Below are 19,523 nucleotides of genomic sequence, written 5' to 3'. Positions count from 1 at the left end.
TAAATCATTAATTATAAATTCGAAAGTATTAATTTACTCAGTTTCGATTTAGGTTATGCAAACTTTCATTTCATTGAAGTGGAATACCACCTTTAATGTTACGTTTTGTTGACCTCTCATACTAAAATATTACATTCAAAATTCGATATGGAAAAGCTGTGCGGAAAATTAAATAGATTAGTTTTATGATTATTGATTACTTAAACAGCTATAATTATATTTTCCTTCGCCTTCGTCAGCCCATTCTCGAAGGCATCCTTCATTCTAGTGCCGTGTTCTCTGTAAAGAGACCTCATAAATATATTTATAATGAGTAGATATAAGCTGTTTATTGGGCACCTTTCTCCTGATGCTCGTACAAGAGATTTAGAAAGATTTTTTAAAGATCATGGTTTTTCAAAAACTATTCAAGAGGTTGTAGTTAAAACTGGATATGGGTTCGTGGTGAGTTTCGTTCAGTTGTTTGGCAGTATCTCTATTATAAAATGTTTTATATATGTTCTGGTAGGATTAGAAAACATTTTCGATTAAAAAAGTTTAATTGAATTCTAAGTTATCTATTAAATAAAATGCAATTATAAATCCTATATATTACTCTGTATCAAAAATGAAAGAATGAAATCTAAAGCTGTAACACTTTTTCTTGTTTTTCCTGCTCTTAAAAAGTTTTCTTTTAAAAATAGGAAACATTTTTTAAATTAAATTTAGGTTTTTGATGATCGGCGAGATGCTGATGATGCTATATATGAACTGAATGGTAAAGAGTTAATGGGGGCAAGGTAAAAATTTCTGGAGTTAATAAATAATTATTGCAGGTTTTAACTTTTAAATTTAAGACTTTATAAACTTTTTATCTGTGAAGATGTTCAAATTGCAGTTAAAAGTTGTTTTTAGTTTCTCTCCCTGAATGTATACCAAGTTATCAATTAACTCAAAATTTATTTACTATTAGATTTAGCATTGTAATAAGCTTTATTGCTTCCATAACTTTTAAATATTGGAATTCATGTGTTGAACCTTCAAATCTTATTGTGTATGTCTGTAAATTGGGTTAAAAGTAACTAGAAGAAATTCTGCAAGCTATCTTAAAATCTTCTAAAAAATTGATTAAAAGAACATTGCAGAGACTAAACAGAAGAAATTTTTGGCTTCAAATGCTTTTTAAAAATGGTCTTAAATGAAGATAAAATTTTTAATAATATTTTAAATTAATACCAAATGAATGAGTTAAGTTAATCTAAAGTTAAGTCATATTTTAGTTTGTAATATTTAATTGATTAATATAAGAAAGTATTTTAAGAAGAAATTATTTTTTAGCATTTGCTAAAAGCAAATGCAGAGTTAAAACAATGAAAAAATCTAATAAAAAGGTAATAGACACTTGGAGAGTAAAGAACTTGTCTTTAAATTCAGCTTATTTACAACAGGGATACAACTCTCCTATATAAATCTGAGTAATGAACAGAATATTTATGTAAAGTTTGCATGATAGCTCTACTTTTGCTCAAATAACTTTTTTGATTTCAATTTTACTTATGAAGCCTTTCCTTTATATAATATAAAGGAATATAAAATAATATGAAATGAGTTTTCTGTGATGAATAATCCTTGCGCACTTATTTCCATATTGATGAAAATATTTCTATTGGTTTACTGAGAAAACTGAAAGTTCCATTTATCTTATTTAAAGTTTATGAATTAAAAAGTTAGAGAAAAGGTGCTTTTTATGTTTTTACAAATTTTTTTATTATTGTTTTTTTTTTGTTTTAATTATATTTGTACATAATTATTTAAGGCTTCAAGTTGAATATGCTAAACCTTCTGGTCGTTCTGATAAATATGATGGTGGTTACAGAGATAGAGAGAGAGAAAGAAGGTATAACTTTGGTTAGTTTTTTTTTCTATATCAATTTTCTTTTTAATACTTTAATTGATGGTATCATTATTTATATTTTAGTCGAGAAAGAGGAGGTTTCAGTTCAAGGTAATTGCATATTTGTAGTTTAAGTGAAAAATATGTACATATTGGTTGAACACAATGAAATTCAGCCTATTTTAATTACTTGAAAACTACTTTTGATTTTTTTTACATGATGAATTTAACTAAACTATTTATTGCAATCATTTTTTACACTTTTAAATGGACTCTTAGATAGAAATCGAATATTTTGGCTAGTACTTGATTACTTATCTCCTGGATCTTGCTTTGAGTTACTTTTTTTTTAAAGCTGGTAACTTGACTGATTATCTCATTCAGGACAGTTTTGAGGATTTGCTTCCAAATCAGGCCAAAATATTATGGGCATATGCTTTTTAATGAATGGCAAAAAGAGTTTCCCTAAGCATTTTTCTATATACAAATGCAAGTTCAAAATCTTACAAGTAATGTATGGTGCACTTTTCAAAATGCAGCAGCATATTGCTTTCCATGCGAGGAATTTGGAAGCAAGATTTTTTTAGTTTGAATTTAACTGACTTTGTTGACAACATCTACCTTTTGACTGATAAAAATATTGTTGGCCTGGCAATCGTGAAAAGTTCTTTTTGTAATAAGTATCATCATCTTCAATTATGCACAAGTTTTCTTGGCTTGAAAGTTTATATAGCTTTTTTGAACAAAAAATTGTTTTAATTTCTTTATCGATGGATCGCTTTGGAGTTTTCTTTTTATGATATGCTTTATATTCTTTAGATTTAAGTACTTTTTTTATCAAACCTTGTGTGCATATAATTTTTTTGCAGGATTTCTGCAGCAGACGGATTTGCTTTTATGGAGTGAATAATTTGATTTTGCTATATATTTATCTTTAAATCCTTTCCCTTTTCCGCTTCTTGGTTTTTCTTTCTGTATATCAAGCTTTTTTATATCCCTGCAAAAAAAAATCAATTCAAGATTAAGTATCACTGATCAATTTTAAAGTGTCAATTTGAGACAACAAATGCGACTAATATATATTTACTCATTTTAGCTTGATACCAATGATAACCAATACTTAACACCAATGCAATCAAATAACTATACAAGAGCTTCTTTCTGCAAAAAAAAAATCTTTTTTAATCTTTTAAGTATTTTTAAAGTACTTGATGATTAAGGGTGCTGAATTTCATTGTGTTCAACTGATAAGTATGATAAATGGAAAATTTTATTTTATTTTAGATTCAAATGATGCTCTTAATCTAGATCAAATACTTCTAATCTATAAGATTGTTTTTTCAAAGTTCTGTGTGAATTCTCATAAAGTATTATTAAAGAATTATGATAGCTGAGGAATTGATTGTTTTAAAAATATCAAAAACAAGGTGCTATTAAGTATTGAAATTTCTAAACAAAAACTCTGCATAATAATCAGAAATGTTTTATTTATTTTTTCATGTTCATCTTTTTTTTAAATATACAAATTTTTATAAAATGGTCTTAAGAAGTTTAGCATGAGCTAAATAAGCCCGGATCTATCAATTTGATCTTTTAAGATAATGCATTTACTCTTATAACTTACTAAGAGAATTTTTCAAGAATGATTGTGGTAATGTACCTGGTAATATACCCAGCCAATGCAATTGTGGTAAAATTTAGGTATGGTCGTCCATATAATACAGATTTTCGTTTGATCATTGAAAATGTTTCAACAAGGTGTAGTTGGCAGGTATGTTGTTTTAATATTTTTTATTAGGTTTAATGACTTTCAGATAGATGGATGGTTCTGGAATGAGTTTTATCTATTTCAATTTATAATACAATTTTTTTCTTTTTTGCTAATCTTTTTAAGTCTCTCTAATTTGGCTTTAAATTTTTTTCACAATTTATTTTAAAAGTAGATTTAAAAAGCTTGTTTTTTCTAAATTCAAAAAAATGGTGCTTTAAGCAAATTTTGAAACCTGAATGAATTTATTATCTTTTTAATAACAATACACTATGTAAAAGGTATATAAAATCTTAATTGCGTACTTAAGCAATTAAGATACTCTATCACAACAATCTAGATTTTGTTACAAACTTGCTTAAACTCAAAATATATTTGCAAACCTAAAAAAAAAAGAAGAACTTTTTAAGAGATTTTTCAAAGGTGATGAAAGTCGTAATAAAAAAAGTAAAAGTCATATAAACAGAATGCTTTAAAAGGGTTCAGTTGTAATTGATTTACAAATAAATGACAGCAGATTTTAGAAACTTTTACGCTATTAAAAATTCAGAAGTTTTGTAAGTTTTCATATTCTGGTATAATTTAGAAGACTGGTTTTAACAAATTTTTGGAAAATACTTTTCCATCATTTATATAGAAGATGGATTTTAGTTAATTTTTGAAAAAACGCTTTCAGCATTTTTTCCAAAGAGAAATGCATTTTGACTTTTAATGTTCTCTCAACAACTTTTTAGGAAACAAACTTCTGTTGATTATTATTATTAAGTTGTGTTTTGGGTGATAACTTATATAAAATACTTTAAAAGATTGGGAGTGTTCTCACTAAGATTTATGTCATCAAAAATGCATTTGAAATTTAATGAGTGTTGACCTTGAACCACATACAAATGCATAAAAAGTATATTATTTTAGTTCCTACTGCTAGAGTTTTGAGTCAAACATTTAATAATTTTAAAGTTGTTGTTTTTTGTTGTTGTTTTTTTTGGGGGGGGGGGGTGCTACAATTTTTAAAATCTTTAACTAACACTTACTATATTCTTTGTGTCTTTAAAATTAAGAGAATTTATACATTAATTTCCATCGCTTCAGAATCAACAGAAACATCTCATAACTTATTTTGAGTTGTTTTAATTGTGTGCTCAGAAAATAATTTTTTTTCCACACTCAAAATTGGTACGTGCATAAACTCTGAAAAATACCATGTTAGACAAGGTTTTTAAAACAGTGAATTTTACTCAAATGTTTGTGCTCTGTCAAACTTCATAGTATGCTTTTGGGTATTTTAACTAATAGATGCTTGATTTATCAAATTGACTGCTTTGACCCACACTGTTCTATAGAATGTTTTATTTAATTTATGTTTATGTGCAAGCATTTCTTATTATATTTTTCCATTTCCTTGTTTGCATTATGCTCTAGATTTATGTCAACTTTTCAAAAATTAATTTGAATGATTTTTCGAATTTCGCACTAAATTTTAAAGTAATTAAGGCATATATGCTATTTAGAAAAAATTAAAACAATGTTATCAATTAACTTTAATATAGAAGTATAAGTTGCTCAGAATAATCATGTTGTTGCTCATTGTGCTACAGCATTCAATTTTGAATCATTGTTTCTCTGAAGAAGAAAAAGCATAAAGCTTTTTTTTAAACATTTTTACATGACATTTTCTTAAGATTGTATAATTTTTTTTTTTTTGAAGATAATATGATATCTTTTTCTCTCAGACTTAAAAGCAGTTACTTTTATAAAATAGAATACAAAATTGAAAATAAAAACAGTTTTTAATGGTTTTTTAATGCATTTGGGCTATAATAAAAGTATGTTGAAGAAAGTTTTTGATCCATTTCATATCCCAAAACAACTAATATATCTAGCCATTTTTGAGTAAAATCAGGCAATTCTTTTTATGAATAGCAAGAAGGAAACTGTTATTTTTTATTCTTTGGCCAGGCTAAATTTAGCTAAAGTCATTTGTTTTTAGTTGTTTAGCAGCTAGTTCAGTAATGCAGACTCTCATTTCTGGTATTAATGTGTTCAGTAATGCAGACCCCTATTTCTTCTGTTAATCAGTATGACATTCTATAATGCTATGAGCATATGCTCATTTGATAATAGTCAGCTATGTTGTCAATCTTGTTCTTTTTATATTAAATGTCAAAAACTATTTGTAAGACTGATTGTTCTATTTATTGTATCAAGTAAACTATTGGACTAAAATGAGATGTTTTTTTTTTTTTTTTTTTTTGTTAACAAATAGCAATTGAACTTAAATTTCATTTCGAGTAGTTCTTTATTTCATACAATAAAGTCTCAATTGGTCATGGTCAGCATTTAATCTTAATGAGATACAAAAAACTGCATTTTTAGTATATACTATTATTATTATTATTGTTGTTGTTGTTGTTGTTGTTGTTATTATTGTTGTTGTTGTTGTTGTTGTTATTATTATTATTATTATTATTATTATTATTATTATTATTATTATTATTATTATTATTATTATTATTATTATTGCTGCTGCTGCTGCTGCTGCCGCCAAGAAAGAATAACATTAGTTAGTATTTAATTTTATTGTTTAAAAGTTAAATGCAGAATGAGATATATGAAGTTTTTGTCCAAACTAACAAAACTTTATTTTGTTACAGTGTGTTTGTTAATACTTTGTGGCTTGTGAATGTTATGATGTGAAGGGAGGAGTTTCATAACTAAGTCCTTGATCACACTTACCTTGATTGGTGTGGTCGTCCTTGTTCACACTGTCCTTGATTGGTGTGGTTTTGTACTTCTGGACTACCAAAAGAATAAAATGTTGTTTTTGGCTGGATTCCTGTTGGATATATTCCATTTTGTTTGTTTTGAATGGTTACTTGGGTTTTGGTATTAGTTTTTGTAGCGCCAGGTATGTGTAACCCTGGTTCCAAAATTCCATTTAATTTCAGATTGGTGCTACATCAAGATAAAAGTTTATAAGAATTTTAAAAGTTTGTATATGTCAATACTTGTTGTATTTTAAGTTATTGTGACCAAGCACATCAGCCTTAAGCACCAATTTATTATAGTTCCTGTCATTTGCTATTTTCAAGTTATTAGTGTTGTATTTATTTTCCTATTACTATTGTTATTATTTTGACTCATAGGACATTAAAGATTATTTCAGACAAGCTGGAGAAGTTACTTTTGCAAAGTGCCATCGTGAAAAAATGGGCGAAGGGTAAGCAACATTGGTTTATTACGTATTTTTTAATTAATCAGTACTCAAGTAAAACAGTTCAACTATCTACACAGTGAACAAGGAATATTAATACTGAAGAATTTGGTTTGCAAATGCATTTGTTTCAGCAAAAACAATCAATTATACACTGATCAGTTGTAAAATTTTATGTAAATTTCTATACAATTTTATGTTGTCAAAAGTTGCTCACTCTGTGACATTGTGGTATTTTACGAAGCGTTGATCAATTTCAAACACTGATACTTCTTTCAAACTAAAAATAGATACCTATACTTTGTCAAGTTCATGAATCATTAGATATCCTGATAAATAAAATTCTATTATAAATATAGCAAGTATTTAACATGAATTTTTTGAAATCTTTAAATTGGTTTTTTTAATTTTCAATCTCGATCTTGTCAAGCAAATTTTTTTAGTTACATTATTTTGATGTTGGCTAAGAGCAGATTTATCCAATTATGGTTTTCTATGTATTTTGTAACATTTTATGCAATTAATTACTCTGGTATTATGTTTTTTCAGAGTCGTTGAATTTGCGTCCTGCAGCGATATGAAAAATGCCATACGAAAACTCGATGGTTCAGAGCTTTTCGGAAAAAGAATTAAACTTATTAGTGTAAGTAATGTTCCTGTTTAGTGCAGTGTTTCTATTTATTTCGAACTGTTACTTTTACAAATATGTTCCCTATCTATTTTGCGTTACTGACATGTGAACGAATTTAGAATTGCTTTTATACTCCCGTTTTCATATTTGTCAACAAATAATATTATTATAATATTCGCAGTATTACATTTTCTACCACTTCTATTGAGTGTTTCAATTCATGAAATAAACATGTTGAAATCTTTATTTGATTAAGGTAGATGTAAAATATAAATTTAACTTCAAACGTGATTTTATCGTTCCGTTTTTTTTTTGTTTTTTTTTTTAGACTTATCGCGGACAGTCTGAGTCGCGGTCTCGATCTCGAAGTCGAAGTCGTTCGCTCAAGAAGCGTTCTCGATCACCTGCATCACGCTCACCAGTGGTTCGTTCACGTTCTCGCAGTCCCCGCGGAAGAAGTAGATCGCGAAGTTCCTTTGCCAGACGATCTATTTCGAGGTCAAGAAGCCGATCTAGATAAAAGTTATTGCACATTTCAAAATTGTCCACTTGGTTTCCTTTATCATGGATCAAAAATTTGGCGTTTTAATAAAGTGGGACCGTTTTAATGTATTTTTATATGTAAAAATTGCTTGATTATCAAACCTGGAGCTTAGAGGCATCCGGAAAAGCAAACTGAACTTTTCATATTTAACAAAAATAAAAATCTAGATGAAAATTTGTATCACCTAATTCCTCCGTAAATTTATGATAGAAATAAACAAAAGTACAAAAAAAGGCTTGTCATTATAAGAAGTAATTACCTGTTTTTTTGAAATAGAATCTTCCGCGTTTTTTATTTATATTCTATTTCGTTTCTGTCAAGACAGTTTTAAGACCATAAGATTACAATAACCTAACTACTAAAACTCGGAAAGTTGTATTCGTAATAAATCATTTTATTGTGTAAATTTGAAGAGTATACTTTATGCTGTTGGAAATGATTTCATGCTGAGGCAACACGAACTACTTTCTTTAGTAATGTGATCTGTAAAAAAAAAAAAGTTCTCATCTACTCTTGTGTCAGAATAAATTTTTTGTTTGCTTTTTAGATGGTCGACATTTAATACTACTATCATAATGCTGAGGATAAACCCACACAGACACTTGAAAAATTTTCTTTAAACTACAATCCCAGTTAGGCTGCAACGAGTGACTGGTGTAACTAAAACTTAAGAACTTTCTGAGACGTCCTAATGCCTGACTTCCTGTAAATCGGAAATCAATAATGTATCGGAAATCAAATTACACCGTTAATGGGGGCGAAGTTGAGTTTAATAAGTTTATTGTTATGAGCTTTATCATCTCAAAAGCTTTCTACAATTTATGACGTTAAAAGTACAAACCAAAAGAAATGAAGGAATTTGAAAGCTCTATAATTTCTTTAGTAAAATTAAAATTTAAAATCAACTAAACTCCATTTACCTTTTACCAAAAGTTGCAATAACTTGTTGAAAGCGCTTCCCATGCTCATCATTCCACATCTCCACAGTTTGATGGGAAAAATTTCAGATGAAATATGAAGAAAATAAAATTTTTAGGATATGTTAAGTAAAGATATTTTTTAAGTCTAGATAAATTTTCAACCATGTTTGATACTTTATTGTTTCCAAGAAAATTAAATATACAGCATATAAAGAAACTTATCGTTGTTGAAATGAAATTGGTTGCTATCTTATTTGGTTTTCAGTTTGGATATATTGTTGTTTCACATGCGAATTGGACAGACTTGCGAAAGAATTGCACTATATTTAAAGAGATTGGCTACTACAGTAGATATTGCAGTCAGGGAATAAAAATCTCAAGTATTCAGCACTTATAGATAGCAAAATGACTATAATATCTTAATTAGACATCAAGTTCGGATCAATGAAAAATTTCGTAAATGCAATTGACCAAAAAAAAAAAGCAGCTGTACCTGATAGAAAAATTTCCATCTTTTAGCGCTGCAAAAATAAATGAGGGATCTTTTTTTTTGGTCCACAGATTCGTAAACCTAACATGTTTATCGTAATTAACACATCTTAAGAGCTCAAGAAAAAAAAGCTATTAAAACTGAAGGATTGCTATTATTTAGCAGCACAGCTTCATTATTCATCTTTGAATAACCAACGAACAATTTCCATTCATAAGGATTACAATTTATGCTAATTCCCAATACATTTGTTGTTACAAACAGTAATACGACCTTTCTGGTCAAAAAATGTAATAAGATGTTCTGATGGTCACGGTATAATGATGTACGAACATCATTTGTTTAGAGATATCATTGCAGTAGTCTTCACGGTCCAAAAATAATAATTACTAACTTGATATATTGGTTCTCTAAAAAACACTATTTCGAAATAGTTATAATCCACAAGTTGCGGATTTTCTATTTTTTTTTTTCCGTCGCACTACAATTACTATGAGTTTCCACAATTTGATGACGTAATGTTAGCTTCCGAACTATCTTGGTACAAGCGGCGGTTTTCTACTGGTAACGAATACTGATAGTGTGGTAGCAGTAGCGTAAGTTGCATCATGATTTTTTAAACTTTATCTCATTAAGTGATGCTTATATCATGGAAACTAAAGCAAATATACATTTTAAAATGCTATTTTCGTTTTTAGCGCCCCATATAACATCAGTTGTTTTCACGTTCGTAAGTTTTTACCTTTAGAATTGTCCAATTAATGCACTTAATGTCCAATTAATGTCCAGTTAATCACAGTAACTATTCCGTTATCGTGAAGATTGTTTGTTGTGAAATGTAAAGATTTACGTTAAAATTAATAAAAATTTACAGTAAACGTGCAATTACAAACGGCAAAGAAAAAGCGACGAAAAACCTGAACGAACCATTAGAATCTAAGAAAACAAGAACCCAAGCAAGCATACGGTGTTTAATCACTTAACGATTAATTGCTTAAGTAATGTCTGATGACTTATTTACATGTAATTTCTTCAAAGGCTCCAACATTTTAACAACGTGTTGCTAAGTAAAATTCATGATCCTCTAAACTTTGTGACGTTTTACGTTGTCTCGTACCAGTCCCAAAAAAAAGGTTTTTTTGCAAAAGATAGTTGGTTATTTTTTGCTACCTGTTTCTGACCCTTCAAGATTTTGCCAAGTTCAATTCAACAAAGTTGTTAAGCTGAATAAATGAATATACTTGGCTGCATAGGCAGTATACATTCTAATACTGTTAGAATAATACTGCCATATACAGGTCATCGATTTTCACATTGCTTTCATCCTTAATTCGTATTTTGTTCATACTTCAAATTTTTTTCCATCACCAAACTCTAATGGTATAATGCTTAGATTTCAGCGAAGTATTTATTCCTCCTACAAAACATGCCATCATTCACGTAGCACGCCTCTAAATTCTTCTTAACATTTAAACTCTCCTTAAAAAAAAAAAAAAGTTCCGTATTTAAAAATTAGAGAAACATAAAACATAGAAATAACTTACCTTACAAAAGCTGAATTTGAATTTGAAGCAACTTCAACCATTTTCAGCTTTTCATACTTTTGCAGTTATAAATAAATTTGCTGCAAATAAGTATTTTTAAGCAAAAATTGTATACAAACTAAAAACATTTAAATCAAAATGATTTTTTATACCATATATTTAAAGTGCACACAAACACAAAATAAACTTTTTAAAGAAAAACTCAAAAAAAAGACGATTTAAAAACAACTTCCTAAATCTTACCGGATAAACTTACGTCATAAATTTAAACATCCGCGATATAGTTTAGTCAGCCGGAATCCATTGTGTCACTAAACACTCTTAAAATTACAAACCAAAAAGGTTTTTACATATCGCTATTCGTACTTGTCAATTCCAGTATTTTCAATTTCTTCATTAAAAATTTCAAATGGTAAATGTAGAATAATCACTTTTTTTTTTGGTGAAGTTTACACTATTTCTATCTTTAAATTATAAAAATATTAATTACAAGTAAACCTTTAGATACAATTAAATGACTAAATTAAAAACTGAGAAATCATATCAGAGAAATAAAAATAAAACTTTTTATAGAGTTTTAAATAAAGATAGAAACTTATAGGTAGAACTTTTGGCTAGAATTTAAAGAAAGAATTTATTGATAGCATTTACAGATTGAATTTGTAGAATTTACAGATAGAATTTACAGATAGAATTTACAGATAGAATTTACAGATAGAATTTACAGATAGAATTTACAGATAGAATTTACAGATAGAATTTACAGATAGAATTTACAGATAGAATTTACAGATAGAATTTACAGATAGAATTTACAGATAGAATTTACAGATAGAATTTACAGATAGAATTTACAGATAGAATTTACAGATAGAATTTACAGATAGAATTTACAGATAGAATTTACAGATAGAATTTACAGATAGAATTTACAGATAGAATTTACAGATAGAATTTACAGATAGAATTTACAGATAGAATTTACAGATAGAATTTACAGAGAGAATTTACAGAGAGAATTTATAGAGAGAATTTATAAATAGAACTTATAGATAGAATTATAAGATAGAATTTTTGGTTAGAAATTAAACATAGAATATATAGATTGAATTAATAGAATAGAATTAAATAATAGAATTGAATTTAAAGATGGAATTGATAGATAGAACCTATAGATAGAATTTATAAATAGGATTTATTAATAGAATTTATAAGTAGAACTTAAAGATAAAATTTATAGGTAAAGCTTATAAGATAGAATTTACAGATAGAATTTAAAAATATAATTTTAGACAGGATTTTTATTAGAATTCAAAAATAGAATTTATAGATAAATTTACAGATAGAGTTTATAAAATGAATTTAAAGATTGAATTTAAAGATGATAGAATTTATAGACAGAATTTTAAGAAGATAAAATTTATAGATAGAATTTTAAGAAGATAGAATTTATAGATAGAATTTTAAGAAGATAGAATTTAAAGATAGAGTTTTGAAGATTAAAATTGACAAGAACTCTCACTCATAAATACAATAGAAACTCATAAATACAGAGCAACTGTTTGTCTTTTTCCTTACCGCTGTCAAAGCGTTGCGAATAAATTAACGCGGCGTGTATGGTGGGCTTTTCACATCCACTATAGATAACTCGCTATAATAAAATTTGTTTCGCTTACAATCGATAAAGTTATTTTTGATATTATAACATCGGATAAACTCATGAAATCTCCATTGAGCTAATTAAATTGAAACTACCGCCGTTGTGTAAGTAAAAAATGATGTTAACCCGGATATAAACACTATTTAAAACATCACCACACATGTCCAATTTCACTTGTATAATCATTAGCATAAAATGGATGCATTGGTCAATCCAATGCGGTTGCTGATACAACTAGCTTTTTTGGAAGTAACTCTTTCAGAAAGGTGCTTATTGAACTTCATACATATTTACGTATTGAAAATAAGCCCCGGAAAATTTTTTAAGTTTTATGAAAATTCTAAAAGTTTTTTTTTTTTTAAATTTTTACCGATAATCTTTTAATCATTAGGTTCATCGCAGGTAATCAGCTTGCCATGTGTTCTACTTTTCCTCGTTTTATTAGAAGATTGACTGGGCTAAAATGCTCCCATCGCAACGATGATTTAAAGATGACTGAAATCGTGTACAACGCTTCCATTCGGGCAACTCAAGCCTGTCAAGAACAATTTAAACATCATGCTTGGAACTGCTCCACTGCGACATACAGCAAAATTGCATCACACGGTGAGAAAAACAATTAAATAAAAGTGAAAACTTTTGATTTTTTTAGTTTAACAAATAAAATTTTTTTATTCTCTGATTTTTTTAAATTTTTAGCTTACCCTGAAACATCTTTTTTATTCGCCATTTATTCGGCTGGGCTTACACATTCTATGGCCTCTGCGTGTTCGCGAGGTTTAATTGAAAACTGTAAGTGCCCGCTAACAACAAGTAAAGTATACAAATTGACAGAAAAAGAAATTATATATGAAGACATAACGTGTACGGCTGATAGCATAGATTATGGAATTACAGAATCAAGAAAAATACTTCTAAATGATAAGGAGAGCGATCCAAGATGGAGGATTGACGAACACAATAAAGAGGCAGGGAGGCTGGTAAGATAAAAGTGTAAATATGAATTGTATTTAAAAAAAGAATACTTCTTTCGGGTCGAGACTATAAACTTTGGTAAATCATTTTATTAAACATAAATTTTTACATAATTATTTCCAGAATGAACGTCCTTTTCTTTTTATGTTCAGGCGCTGCGTTCTAAAGATATAGAGCACCAAATGACCTGTCGTTGCCACGGAGCCTCTGGAGCTTGTGCAGTGAAAAAGTGCACTCGGCAGCTGCCGAGTTTTAATGCTATAAGCATTCAATTAATGGTTAAGTATAAAAACGCTATTCATGTTGGACCGGATAATAACGGTATTTCGCCACAGCTTATACCTCACATATCCGAAAATAAACGATTATTAACCCCCTTCGACCTCGTTTACAACGTTCAAAGTCCTAATTTTTGCGAGTATGATCAAAAAATAGGAAGTTTGGGAACAAAAGGTAGGTTGTGTTCAAAAGACAGTGATGGATCAGATAATTGCATAAAACTTTGCTGTAATAGAGGCTACACTGAAAAAAAAACTATTAGCTCTGTGCCTTGTCGATGTAAGTTCACATATTGTTGCCAGGTTACCTGCGATTCGTGTCAGAAAACAACGATAACGCATTTTTGTCAATAAGATTTTCAACAAACGCTTTAGAATATTTCTTAACAAATCTAATTTATTAAACCTGATGTATTTTATTTTTATTGTTAACGAACATAAAAAAAAGTTATATTTTTTAAGATACATAGATGTATATACGTAAAAGATACATAGATGTATATATGTATATTTATACAGTCGTAACTCTAAATCTTTTCCTTTATCTTCTTGTTAATTCACTAATAGATAAGTAAAAATATCAAGAGAAGTCAAAGTTTAGTAAAAATAGACAAAAACCTTTCTGTAATAGCATGGCTTTAAAAATTCTGAAATGAAAAGGCTTTCTCTCAACCTGCTTATTTTCACAAACAGTTATGCGCAAATAACTACGCGCAACAAAAAGCAAATAATTTTGTTAAAGCGTTGCGTCTCAACGTAAAGAATATTGACGAACTTCGCGTAGTACTTGAAGTAGCCAAGAACTTCGGCGGGTGGCGCATTTAAAAAGCGCTATTATGCACAAAAGTGATAAAAAATCTCTTTATTTTATAAATATATCATCATTGTGCCGACAGAAGTCACAAATTTAGATTTTGTGAAACCTGATTTCGGTAAACATGTGCTAAAGCACATATTTACCGAAAATTTATACCAAACATGTTGTATATCATAAAGTGTGATTATTTTCAGGCAACAAAAATTAGGTTTACAGATGTATTTTTTTAAAATAAATTGTTTTAAAACTAAATCTAATACCGTTTCTCAGTGTGATGCCAAATTATGGTTCTAAATAAATATTCTCTTTTCAATAAAAAAAAAAAAGAAAAAAAAAGAAAAGATTAATGAGCTTTTACATGGTACCCAAACTAATAAATGTACAAGAAAAAATGTATAAGTCGGGGACCTGACTTGTACATTTTGCTTGTACATTTATTAGAAATATTTATTAGAAAATAATTATTAGAAAATAATTATTAGAAAATAATTATTAGAAAATATTTATTAGAGAATGTCTGTTAGAAAATATTTATTAAAAAAAAAATAAATAAATAAAACAAAAAAAAAAATAAGGCACACCGAAAATATAATAGAGAGCAACGCAACGAAAATATCAAGCAAAACTGAAAAAAGATGTTTTGATGCGACCATTCACATGCTGTAATTGCATGAATAATGGTCATAGTCAGTATAAGAACTTCTGTCCAAATTAACATTATTTACAATCTCAGTTGTTGTAATAAAAATTGAATATATATAAAAATTTACTTTATTCAAATATCCTTTGAATACATATATTTATTTTAATATACATATTTTTAAACATTAAAACTGTTTCATCTATTTTATAACACACAGAAAAAGCTTATCTATTTCATTTAATTGTTTTAAATTGTTTGAAAGAATTGGTGCCGTGTAATATAAAAACCCTCACTACATAGAATTAGTAAAGATGTTCATTTAGTAAAATCAAAGAAAAGGGGAGGGGAAATTTCTTTTTTTTTTTAATTGCATTAATTGTATTGTTTTACTTTGATTCAGAAAATATCTTTTATTTACTCAAAAAATGGTCAAAGTTCACGCAAATTATTTTAAAAGATCATAAGAATCCATGGCTGGAAGAAAGAAAATCAACGAATCGCAACTTAATTTTAGTTTAAATATACATATTTAGGAAAAAATATATCGCAAAAAATAATCCTTATTCCGAGAGTAAAATAACGAACGGAAGTGGTCATTAACTATTAATCTTTACCATTCTTTTTTTATAAAAAACACAAAAACACTTCGTTGGAATATTTGGTATAGCTTTATATTTTAAAGATGTCGCCACTGAAGTCATCCGTGTTCCTAAAGTGATCTTTAAAATTCCTGCTTCCGTTAATAGTTAGAGTTCTCCATTAAAAACTAAATTAGCAACAATGGGTTCTTCACAACTCGACCGAGTCTTCCTATAACTAAAAAACAGATTTCCACGTTATATTCACTGTAGATTACCAGTTTTAATTCATTAAGCCATTAATAAACTGCACCAGTATTTACTTAAGTGACGCATTAACTGTCGTCCTTTCAATGGAGGAACCCCATTTTATTATTTCTCTTAAAAATGTCGCCGCTGCAAATCTTTATTTTTATCGAGCAATTGCCGAACAGGAAATTGATACCTATTTAAAGCATGTAAATGACTTTTCTTGCGTCTTGTTGCGGAGCAAAAACTCGAATGAAATGACCAGTTTATCTTCAATAACTCAGTTTCTTTTGTATTTCGTTCTCGTGAAAAATATTTTTGCAAGAAGGTATCATTTGTTTTTGTTTGATCGTTTTTATACTTTATCTAATTTTTTTTACTGACAAAAAATGAAATCTTTTTAGCGAAATCGAGGGACACCACAAAGCCATTTGTTCAAAGTTTCCAATTTTCATGAGACGTCAAACAACTTTAAGCTGCTCCAAAAGCAATTCGAACTTCGACTTTAACGATGGTTTAAAAAGTGAAATATTGTACAATGCGTCGCGTTTGGCTGGCGATGCATGTGAAGAACAGTTTCAACACCACCTATGGAACTGCTCCGCACGAACTTTTAACAAAATTACAAGTCGAGGTAAGTAATTTCTTCCTCTAATTTTGTTTCCCTAGAAAATAAGCAGAAAGCATTTTATTTAATTTTCTCAAAATTTTTTAGCGTCACCAGAAACATCATTTTTATTCGCCATTTATTCGGCTGGACTTGCGCATTCTATAGCCATTGCCTGTTCACAAGGATTAATCGAAAATTGCATGTGCCCCTCCACTAAAAACAAAGTTTACAAATTGACAGAAAAAGAAATTATATACGAAGACACAAGTTGTACATCGAACAGTATTGTGTATGGAATTACAGAATCAAGAAAAATGCTTCGTAATGATAAGGAGAGCGATCCAAGATGGAAAATCGATGAGCATAACAAAGAGGCAGGAAGACTGGTAAGGTTTTTTTGTTTTGCGTCTTAAGAAAAAAAACGCGTTTGTGCCAGTAAATTGCTACAAAAATGATTTCTGTGCATTATTTACTGTTAAAAAATTGTTTTTTATTCAGATGTTGCGTTCTACGATGATTAAGCGTCAAGTAAGTTGTCATTGCCATGGAGCTTCTGGTGCTTGTGCAGTAAAAAAATGCACTCAACTGATGCCTTCTTTTAAATTGATTGGTAACCAGATAAAGTTGAAGTATAAAAGTGCTATTCATGTAGGGTCAGATAACAATAGAATATCTCCGCAACTTATACCCTATCGTTCAGAGGATACGCAATTAATAACAGAACATGATCTGGTATACAATCAGCCAAGTCCCAACTTTTGCGAACTGGATAAACATACTGGTAGTTTAGGCACTCGAGGAAGAGTATGTTCCAAGAACAGTACAGGACCTGATAATTGCAAAAAACTTTGCTGCGGTAGAGGTTATTCAGAGAAAACAAACCATATTTCTGTTCCGTGTCGATGTAAATTCGCATACTGTTGTGATGTCACTTGTGAAACTTGCCATAAAACGGTGGTAACTCAAATATGCAACTAATTACGATAATAATGATGAAAAATTTATAAACTCATAGAGTGATTTTAAAATTAATATAATAAATTTATTTATAAATTTTATGTTTATTTATAGAATGTTTTACAAATATTATATTTATTATGTATGAGAAGTTAATCCTAATTTATATGTTGAATAAAGTTAATAATGAAAAGGTTTTGATACTTGTTTCTTATTTACAAAGCTTTCTTTTTTTTTTTTTAAAAAAAAAAAAAATAATTTAAGGACACTCCCTGTGAAAAAAATTGGTTGACACTTAAAGTTATAAATTATTTTACAAAAATCCTTTCTTAATATAGTTTATTTTCTTAACATTAGTAGAAGCTATAAAATTTACCAAAGGATGAAATACTTTTACTATTATTTTTTTGTCCTCTGAATTAATTAGCATGCAAAAATAAAAATTTATAAAATGAGAATCTATTGACTTGTCCCTAGATTCTTCTATTTAACCCTTAAAAGACAGGGGAGTATTTTACTACCTTAGAAGGATTCACTTTTACATGCCACAGACACAAGTTGTGTCAATTTGATTTGCAAAATTAGAACATCTTTTAGATACTGTTTTAGTTTTGCAGATAACCTCCAATACCCCTCCCCTCCCCCAATATTATAAGGGACAGTTAATAAAAGAAATTTTTATATTAAAGAAATTAAAGGAAATTAGTTATCAGTTCACCAAAAATTAAAAAAAAAAACAAACAAACAAAAAAACAGACAAACAAAACTCTTAAGATAAAAAGGGGTCATAAATAAATTTTACCGATGTCTTGATTCGATACCGAAAAACTTTTCCATGTGAGAAGCCTCGCTTTCGTACAATTTTCTATGTGAGAAGCCTCGCTTTCGTACAATTTCTCATAATAAATTCGATAAAGAGTTTAAGGTTCTGAATATTCAAGAAAAAGTCGAGAAAATCCTGGAGAAATAAATTCCAAGAAAAATTTCGTTCATGAAGTGTAAGCTTTAAAATTTTCCACAGCCTTATTAAAAATACCGTATAAAAAATGCCGTATTATAAACAGAGCATTTAATCGAAAAAATATTACCGCATGTTTCTTTATTTCCGATTTTATTTCAATCGTTCATTCAAACAATAGCTTTTGTGGCAAAAAGAGTTGAAAATTACAGGGGAAAACCCACATTTGTTTACATTTGAGAAAAATGGAAATTTGTGTTTGAAGACTTCACAGTAGCCTTTGATTTAAACACATTTTTGAACACCTCGATAGCCTCGTAGCCTAGCGGTGTTTTTAGCTTCCATCTGTCAGAATTAGTAAGTACAAGTACGCGAGGAAAAGAATTGAAAACTGTGGTTTATCCTCTTAAGCCTTCATTTACATCTTATAACGACGTTATATGGTTAAAAATATTTGAAATTTCTTTGGTATTGTCACGTGATCTTTTTAACTATAAGAATCGCTCAACGAACGTTGTTTTTTTACGATTAAAAGAAATCGAAGTTAATCGCTAGTTAGGATCAGCAATATAAAGAACGTTAATTTTAAGAAAAACTTAATTTTTGGTTTTGTCTTGGTTACCTTCGCCTTTATAAAAAATTGATACAAGTCAGGATTTAAAAAAAAATTTAGAATCCCAAAGAGCATGCCGGTCATGTTCTAGTCAAACTATCAACTAAAACGAGCTAAGAACTAGGTGTCTGGGTTTGATTGAGTTTGATCGCAAATTCCAAACTTCGTCGGAATCGGAATTTTTCTATTTTATACGTAAAACTT

The 19,523-nt window shown here is 28.7% G+C and overlaps 3 protein-coding genes and 1 long non-coding RNA gene across 8 annotated transcripts; 3 read left to right on the top strand and 1 right to left on the bottom strand.

The window, feature by feature from the left end:
- Nucleotides 1-216: 216 nt before the first annotated feature.
- Nucleotides 217-8,189, top strand: LOC145185424 (serine-arginine protein 55-like). 3 transcript variants are annotated; one of them, XR_016455584.1, is made up of 9 exons: nt 217-444; nt 709-779; nt 1,796-1,876; nt 1,958-1,984; nt 3,575-3,644; nt 6,293-6,546; nt 6,785-6,858; nt 7,402-7,495; nt 7,812-8,189. XR_016455584.1 is itself a non-coding variant. In XM_090097601.1 (8 exons), exons 1-8 carry the CDS (start codon nt 310-312, stop codon nt 8,001-8,003), a joined length of 744 nt encoding a protein of 247 aa, XP_089953727.1. In that variant the 5' UTR covers nt 217-309; the 3' UTR covers nt 8,004-8,189. The 3 variants fall into 3 exon arrangements, 1 of the variants encoding a protein (XP_089953727.1); XM_090097601.1 differs by lacking the exon at nt 6,293-6,546; XR_016455583.1 differs by lacking the exons at nt 6,293-6,546; nt 6,785-6,858; nt 7,402-7,495; nt 7,812-8,189 and adding an exon at nt 4,318-5,082 and having other exon boundaries at nt 3,575-4,076.
- Nucleotides 8,190-12,653: 4,464 nt separating this feature from the next.
- On the top strand, nt 12,654-14,438 carry LOC145185978 (protein Wnt-1-like). The gene is made up of 4 exons (XM_090098879.1): nt 12,654-12,907; nt 13,033-13,247; nt 13,341-13,621; nt 13,769-14,438. Exons 1-4 carry the CDS (start codon nt 12,837-12,839, stop codon nt 14,246-14,248), a joined length of 1,047 nt encoding a protein of 348 aa, XP_089955005.1. The 5' UTR covers nt 12,654-12,836; the 3' UTR covers nt 14,249-14,438.
- Nucleotides 14,439-15,855: 1,417 nt separating this feature from the next.
- LOC149883610 (uncharacterized) lies at nt 15,856-18,947 on the bottom strand. 3 transcript variants are annotated; one of them, XR_016455971.1, is made up of 3 exons: nt 18,837-18,947; nt 18,551-18,706; nt 15,856-17,765 (listed from the first exon to the last, which is right to left on the bottom strand). It is a non-coding gene; the product is annotated as an uncharacterized LOC149883610 (long non-coding RNA). The 3 variants fall into 3 exon arrangements; XR_016455970.1 differs by lacking the exon at nt 18,837-18,947 and having other exon boundaries at nt 18,551-18,793; XR_016455972.1 differs by lacking the exon at nt 18,837-18,947 and having other exon boundaries at nt 15,856-16,846; nt 18,551-18,793.
- On the top strand, nt 16,371-17,775 carry LOC149883611 (protein Wnt-4-like). The gene is made up of 4 exons (XM_090098878.1): nt 16,371-16,509; nt 16,586-16,815; nt 16,897-17,177; nt 17,290-17,775. The coding sequence occupies exons 1-4, from the start codon at nt 16,439-16,441 to the stop codon at nt 17,767-17,769; spliced, it is 1,062 nt and encodes a 353-aa protein (XP_089955004.1). The 5' UTR covers nt 16,371-16,438; the 3' UTR covers nt 17,770-17,775.
- Nucleotides 18,948-19,523: the final 576 nt, after the last annotated feature.

Source organism: Hydra viridissima, unplaced genomic scaffold (assembly GCF_058129835.1).
Source record: "Hydra viridissima isolate aposymbiotic clone 2 unplaced genomic scaffold, HvirCarnegie_v1 scaffold_9, whole genome shotgun sequence".
In the NCBI taxonomy this organism is placed as follows: Eukaryota; Metazoa; Cnidaria; class Hydrozoa; order Anthoathecata; family Hydridae; genus Hydra; species Hydra viridissima.
This window is presented reverse-complemented; position numbering and strand designations above follow the sequence as displayed.

Bases quoted from the DNA above. Each gene is read 5' to 3' on its own strand.
- LOC145185424 (XM_090097601.1), top strand. From the start codon at position 310: ATGAGTAGATATAAGCTGTTTATTGGGCACCTTTCTCCTGATGCTCGT. The intron at 780-1,795 runs GTAAAAATTTCT...TAATTATTTAAG, and splicing joins AAAGAGTTAATGGGGGCAAG to GCTTCAAGTTGAATATGCTA. The intron at 1,877-1,957 runs GTATAACTTTGG...TTTATATTTTAG, and splicing joins GATAGAGAGAGAGAAAGAAG to TCGAGAAAGAGGAGGTTTCA.
- LOC145185978 (XM_090098879.1), top strand. From the start codon at position 12,837: ATGGATGCATTGGTCAATCCAATGCGGTTGCTGATACAACTAGCTTTT. The intron at 12,908-13,032 runs GTGCTTATTGAA...TTTAATCATTAG, and splicing joins GAAGTAACTCTTTCAGAAAG to GTTCATCGCAGGTAATCAGC. The intron at 13,248-13,340 runs GTGAGAAAAACA...TTAAATTTTTAG, and splicing joins CAGCAAAATTGCATCACACG to CTTACCCTGAAACATCTTTT.
- LOC149883611 (XM_090098878.1), top strand. From the start codon at position 16,439: ATGACCAGTTTATCTTCAATAACTCAGTTTCTTTTGTATTTCGTTCTC. The intron at 16,510-16,585 runs GTATCATTTGTT...AAATCTTTTTAG, and splicing joins AAAAATATTTTTGCAAGAAG to CGAAATCGAGGGACACCACA. The intron at 16,816-16,896 runs GTAAGTAATTTC...AAAATTTTTTAG, and splicing joins TAACAAAATTACAAGTCGAG to CGTCACCAGAAACATCATTT.